The 6,855-nt window shown below is 35.7% G+C and overlaps 1 protein-coding gene across 2 annotated transcripts in view; it reads left to right on the top strand.

The window, feature by feature from the left end:
- The first annotated feature begins 295 nt into the window (after positions 1-295).
- The window catches only part of LOC107555484 (uncharacterized protein KIAA0825), a 17,874-nt gene continuing 11,314 nt past the window's right edge, over positions 296-6,855 (top strand). The window contains exons 1-4 of one of the 2 annotated variants that reach the window (XM_016238299.1): positions 296-321; positions 1,613-1,803; positions 3,574-3,756; positions 3,870-3,995. In XM_016238299.1, the coding sequence (XP_016093785.1) occupies positions 310-321; positions 1,613-1,803; positions 3,574-3,756; positions 3,870-3,995 (512 nt within the window). In that variant the 5' untranslated portion in view covers positions 296-309. Of the gene's footprint in view, positions 322-1,034; positions 1,527-1,612; positions 1,804-3,573; positions 3,757-3,869; positions 3,996-6,855 lie in introns of those variants that run through there. The other variant, XM_016238300.1, reaches the window with a different exon arrangement.

Below are 6,855 nucleotides of genomic sequence, written 5' to 3'. Positions count from 1 at the left end.
CTGCATTTTCTGAATTGTGTTTCTAGTTCTTGATTCTCCGTTTGAGCTGTTTAACATGTACAGTATCACAAATTCTAAAGCATTTCAGCAACATAAGTCTGACCCTTTAGATCGGTCATCTTACTCCTGTTATGCACTAGCTTTGTTCTCTGTAACTTAAAAAAAAAAAAAAGAATATTGTCATAATTTAAGTGCTGAAATAATTTACAATACACTTAAATTTTCATTAAAACCTATTTTTAATTTAAACTTGATCATTTGCACAATTAATGTTTGTTCATTGTGGCTAACAGGATTGGCGTTAACAGGATGGAACCTAAGGTTTGTTGTTGCTTTCCCTCAAAGTTAGTTTACAGAAATGTTACAGAAATAAATTTGTTAATTTTCTAGTTAAATTTGTTAGTTAATTTTCTATATTTTTTAACATTATACAGATTTTTTTTTTTAGAGCAAAGTTTCTTTTGGCCCAAGGAGCCTTAGGAAGTTGCTGGAAAATGTAAAATGTAAAACGTTACCTTAAGATATTTATTAAATATGTTTAACGTGTAGTAATAATATTTAACACATTTACTGAATTTGATACCGTTACTCTTTCATGGTGTTTTTAAAATACATAAATGTATATAAATTTACCCAAATTGAATTACAAATTAGTATATAAATGCATAGAAGAATACATTTTCTCTTGTACAGTATTCATTTGGAATCATCAACAAGTTTGAAAACCTCTGTTTTAAAGTGAAAAAAACAGCTAATACCACAAAACATCACATAATTCATTAAATCTGTTGTTTAGACTTATTCATGTTAATGCTGTTTTTCACCGGCCAAATATTATAGCACTTCCTGGAGGATGATGTCAACTGGCTTTTGTTATTTAAAGGGATATTGCAAAAGACTAACAGGATGGAAAGTGAAATTTAGGACACAGGAAAAGCCTATAAAATCTGATTAAAACAATATTTCAAAGAACTTTTGTATAATCTTTTGTGAACAGAGTAAAGAAAAATTGCAGAAACATCTGGAGTATTTCTTAATACATTTACAGTCGTTCATGTTAAAAGATAGATATGCTATGTTGCTGATAAAAATAGCAACATCTGCCTAAACTTGAGTAATGAGATGATTTAAAAACTCACTCCTGTGCTCACCTAATTGTCATATTGTGCAGTAGAAAAAAAATGACACATTGTGATTTCTATTTTAAAATCATGAGTTAAAGTTATGATATTTCATCCAACATGTTAAGTCCCACGTGCTAAGATTTGAAATGTACTGCATAACAGGAATGACCCGGTCATTTTTGCCTCTGCCATCTTGACTCAGTGTGCATGTATGTCTGGGTAATGTTCAGAGGAGCAGTGATTGAATATCTAGATAAAACTTCAAAGTATCCATGCATTCTCTCTCTCTCTCTCTCTCTCTCTCTCTCTCTGTGGTAATGAGGGGTCCAGGTGCAGCGTGCAGGTGGTCTAGAGAAAGATTGTCTGGAAAGACATTCTGTCTTTTCCTTTCTATTCTTTTTGGTATTTATTTGTCATGATATCATCATCATCATATCTCTACCAGTCTCTCATTGTAAATTTTTTTGTCTCCTCCACCTTTTTTTCAGGGTGAAAAGTGTTCTTTCTCCATCCAGATGTGGCAGTATTTTCTCACAGGCCTGCGGAGTGACCTTTGTGGCTCCGTTGCCCTCGCACAAGCCCGGCAGACCTTGGCCCAGGTGCTGTGTGAGACCCTTGAGGTCTTAGTTCAGAGGTACTCAAGAGCGCAACCCTCCTACAAAAGACTCTCCCAGATCAGGTACCAGATATGAAGACCTGCCACATTTTTACATTAGAGCTGTTGTTACTTTTTAAATTGTGTGAGCTGGGAATAGGAAACAATAGAGTTCCTTGATGATTCCATTCACAATTCCATTCCCTTCCATAGACAGAATTTTTTTGCTGCTTCTGTGTGTGTGTGTGCATTTGTATGCGTTACATTTTTTTTCTCACCACCATTATATTAATACAATGCAATTTCCTAATCGTACTTATTGTATGATTTAATTTAATATACAGGATCAGTTTGTTTTGTTCTTATATGTACATGTGTGTGTGTGTGTGTAATATTATAAATATGATTTTTTATTATTATTATTTTATTCTTTTTTGCTACTGTTAACAATACCAACCGTGCGTTTCTTTCTTTCTTTCTTTCTCCATTGCAATTTTAATGATAAAACACCATTTCCTATTATATAATATCGATAATGAAACTGAATGTCATGAAAATCATTCATTTCCACAATTTTGACTAAATAGGGATGGTTCTACATAACAGCCGGCTCACAATTCCCAACCCTAAAGAAGTATAAACGAGTTTTTGAACCTTCTGGATTTTGTAAGAGTCTGGCTGTAGCCAACAACTTGAACTGCTCTATTACTCATGTACCATTTAGTGTAGCATGTAGCATTCATGTGCATTCGATTGCTACATTGTGGAGATGCGTCATACAGGAAATGGCCATGCATGGTTAAAGTCACCCGTCTACATCTTGTGGTCAGCGGTCACACTCAAGCACATTCTAACAGAGAGCAGTCATCCATGCTGTCTGATTGAAGGATCTTACCGTATTTCTGCTGCACTGAGAAGCACAAGCCCACCTTCAGGAACCTCAGGCTTAGCAGACAGTGTTGAATGCTTTAGTGATTATGCCAGTGTTCGGCCCCGAGGGACAATGCAGATCTCCAGATTTGTAGAACAGTCTCTCTTTGTTAGCACATGGCCCTGCCTCAGTGCCTGGCGGAGGGCCTGATTCTTTCATGCTAGACCGGGCCCAACCGCCCAGGCCTTGTGCGTTGTATTAACACATACTTAAAGTGGTTAAAGATGCCACAAGAGCACGCTTCCCCTCCACTTCAGGACTGATGAGAAAGAGCAGATTGCCCAAGGCCACAGGGAGTTTTTTTGTTTCAGCAGATGAGCTTTTCTGCAAGGACACCCGGTTATGAGCTCTTCAGTGCCGGGTGAGCTCAGAGTCTGCCAGGCAGATGGGCTTTTCCTCTGCTCCCTTCTCTTTTTCTTCTATCTGGTGAAAGGGGAACTTTCACTATGCTATAAAGCAGAACATGGTGGTGGGTGATGAAAAGTTGAATTTGATAGGGAAACCAAAGTGGGTAATATGACCTCTCTGGAGACTGTACAGAAGTACATGATTCAGTGGTTTGAACTGAGCAGGATATTGGATATGTTATTGTTCATGCTGATTTTCCCTATTTTTTTACATTTGCATTACTGTTCAAACTGTTCCGCAAACATATTAAGCAGCCACAACCGTTTTTAACATTGATAATAATAATACGATTTTTTTTTTTAATACCAGATCAGCATATTAGAATGATTTCTGAAGACTGGAGTAATGGCAGCTAAAAATTCAGCTTTGCCATTACAGGAATAAAGTACTTATTAAAAATGCATAAACAACTTTATTTTACATTGAGACTTGATTTTTGCTAGAAAATCTTGGTTAGGACACAGTGTGTGCAGCTGAGTTATTCCTAATATGTGGTGTCTTATTTTCTTCCCCAGGGTTGATATTACAGCTATTCTGCTGTGCGTGGAGCATCTGATGTGGAGTGTGTGTGACTCTGTGGAGGAGTTGCTAAGGCCTGATGCAGCTCATGGATCTTGGATGTGGTCCATACACAGCCTGTGTAACCAGCTGCTGACTGTACTGATCATCCTTACATCACCTCCAGCAGAGCTGCACAGGTGACACGAGTCTGAATAAACTTGTTGGATTATTGTGACTTAGAGATGCAAGATTAGCACATTGATCAAACTGTATTCCCCTTTCTACTGTATATATTTATTTTATTCTCCAGGGTTTTTCAGGGAGGCTGCGGTGGAGGAAGCAACAGAACTCCAAAGTTTCCAGAGGGAGTGAACAGTCATGAAACAAAGTGGCTGAGCGTAATCAACCCAACACTGTTCACAGAGGAGCTGCTGAGGTACTGATAGCACTAAGCAACAAATAAAAGTGTTCAGCCCGTTATCACTTTGAGTGATTAACTATTTAATGCCATTCCCCCCCCAGAGATGTCTTATAGTTTGAATTACACTACCATTTACAATTCGGGGTATTTTATAAATACGTCTTTATGCTCACCAAGGCTGCATTTATTTGGTCAAAAATGCAATAAAAAGAGTATTATTATGAAATATTATTATTAATATCAGATTAATACAATTTATTCTTTTGATGGCAAAGCTGAATTTTCAGCATCATTACTCCAGTCTTCCGTGTTACATGATCCTTCAGAAATCATTCTAATATGCTGATTTGTTGCTCAAACATTTTGTATTATTATTAATGTTACAAACAGTCGTGCTGTTTAATATTTTTGTGGAAACCGAAAGTTCAAAAGAACAGTATATTCTTAAAATGTAATATATATTATATGTAATATATATATATATATATATATATATATATATATATATATATACAGTATATATATGCATTTTTGTTACAATGTAAATAACCTTAAGATAATAGGAGGTTTTGAAAGCTACCATATAAACTTCTAGATAAATATCCAATAATTTTCATAAATTAATAGGGTTTTAGATAACTTTAATTGTCTAACTAGTATGCAATTAATAAAGCACAAAATTAAAAAAAATGTAGCACAAAGCCAATTCCAATTTTTTTTTTTTTTTGGAAAATGTTTATTTTAATTTCATTCAAATTTACACGATCACAGAAATGGGCACATTAGTTACTTTGTGTACCTTTGTGAGAGTTTATTTTGTGTGTGTTTGACAGTAGACAAATGAAATAAATAGTAATAATATTAGGAAGAATACAAAAAAATTAATAATACTAATATTACTTTTTTATAATAATATAATAAAATATTTGTAACACAAGACTGCATGAGACATGAAAAACATCATCATATTGCTCTGTACCTTTATTACTGAGCCCATTTTTAAATTTGATTACAAGAAAAACGCATAACTCACACAATATTGGGAGTTGTTGCGGCTCACCCAAATGAGGCTAGCGTGGCCTTTCAGTTTTCGTTCATGTGTTAGATGCACACAAACACAGTTAATACATTACTGCAGCCACCAGACCCCCAGACTCACGGCCCTAATGCAGGCCAGATGCAGATGCCATAGTTACTCATGCTGTTTATGCTGACATGCGCCGCGGGTCTTCAGCCCGGGTGTGAAATGCTGAAACTGAGCCTGTAGGAGGACTGTGAAGCCAGGCAGAATGTCAGCCACATCTCACATCACCTTGCTCAAGCCCCCCAGCACAGCTCCAGACTCCCACTCCAGCGTGATATCATCGCTTACACAAATCACTGGTCGTCAGCCCCACCGACTCCACTTCCATGAAGTCGTAGGGATTTAAATTAATGCATTTTTATTGCCTGCTCCATTTTTATTTATTTATTTAGCCTTGCTGTGTTCAAGAATCCCTGAGGGTCTCGTGGTGAGGGCCCCACCATAGCCAAGAGACCAGACACCAAAATCAAACTCTTCTCCTCACTCAAACACTCCAACCAACTGACAGTTTGGATTATTAAATAAAAATGTAATAAAAGAGACAAGAAATATCAATAAATCACAGAGCATTATGGGCAGAGAGTAGTCTCTTTTTTTTTGTTACATGCGTGGAAGATCAAGATACAATGAAACCTGACCTCATGGTGAAGCTTACAGATTTATCAGGACCATTAAAGTGGGATATTGGGTGGATTACCGGTGCTTTGACATGACAAAGCTGTTGCTTAACTAAAGCATAATGTTCCCCTATTATGTAGCAGAATTGTGTCTTTATGAGTGTCACATTTGCTCTTTACCTAAGCTCATAAATAAATAATGATAATTAGTGTTGTTTGTTTGCTAAGGTAAGCATGACAGTTTATTTTTTGCATTAGGCCTGTTTATCTGACACTTTTAGAATATTCTGCATAAAAGACAACTAAAACGCTTAATTACATATTAATAGCAATAACTATAGCTAACTGTATGAACTATTGACGTTTTTATTTATATCCTGTTTCATAATATTTCATAGCTGATTAAAGGTGTGGCCACATTTACTGTTGTTCTGCGAGTTGTTGCTGACAGAATCCATTCATTACAATTTTCACATGCAGGCAAAGGATTTCTCTACGTGGATTTCAGATCGGGTTCAAGTTGGTCACATAAATTTGTTGCGATGGCCTACAGAAAACTGCTTGGTTTGAAGGTGACTTCTGTGTGAGCTGTGTTTCATACATTGCTATACCATTGATAATAGACAATGAATCAAATTTTTTTGCCTGCAAAATTTCACTAATGTGACCACACTTTAACTTTCCAGATTCAGTTCATGGTTTCATGTTTTTATTTCTATTTTTAGATTTTTGTAGCGTAGTTATAGTAGTTGAGGTAGACATTTAGGCTAAATGTGAATATAATACATTCAAGAAACGAGACAGATTTTTTTTGTATACATGTTTGTATATATATATTTATATATTAGTTTATTATTTAGTGTATCCCAAATAATGTGGTTTGGTGAAGGTATGCAGAATAACCTGCTGTCAGCACAGCAGTGCAGTTATTGAGAAGATTATGAAAGCATTAATTGACCTCAGTCAGGGTAGGAGCCATAATGACTTTTACACGGTTGAAAATGAGGCTGTAAGGAACAGACTTACAGTTGTTACAACTATATAAAGGTCCTAGATCATATGATAACATGTATGTTTTAAAAATCATAAACTTTCAAATTGGTTTTCTAGAGTTTTTTTTTTTTTTTGGATGATGTTTTTTCCTCTGAACAATCGGCATGTTTTTAAACAACAG

This window comes from Sinocyclocheilus grahami, unplaced genomic scaffold, assembly GCF_001515645.1.
Source record: "Sinocyclocheilus grahami isolate Dianchi unplaced genomic scaffold, SAMN03320097.WGS_v1.1 scaffold535.1, whole genome shotgun sequence".
NCBI lineage: Eukaryota > Metazoa > Chordata > Actinopteri > Cypriniformes > Cyprinidae > Sinocyclocheilus > Sinocyclocheilus grahami.
Note: the sequence above shows the minus strand (reverse complement) of the source record. Positions and strands in the feature narration are given on the sequence as shown.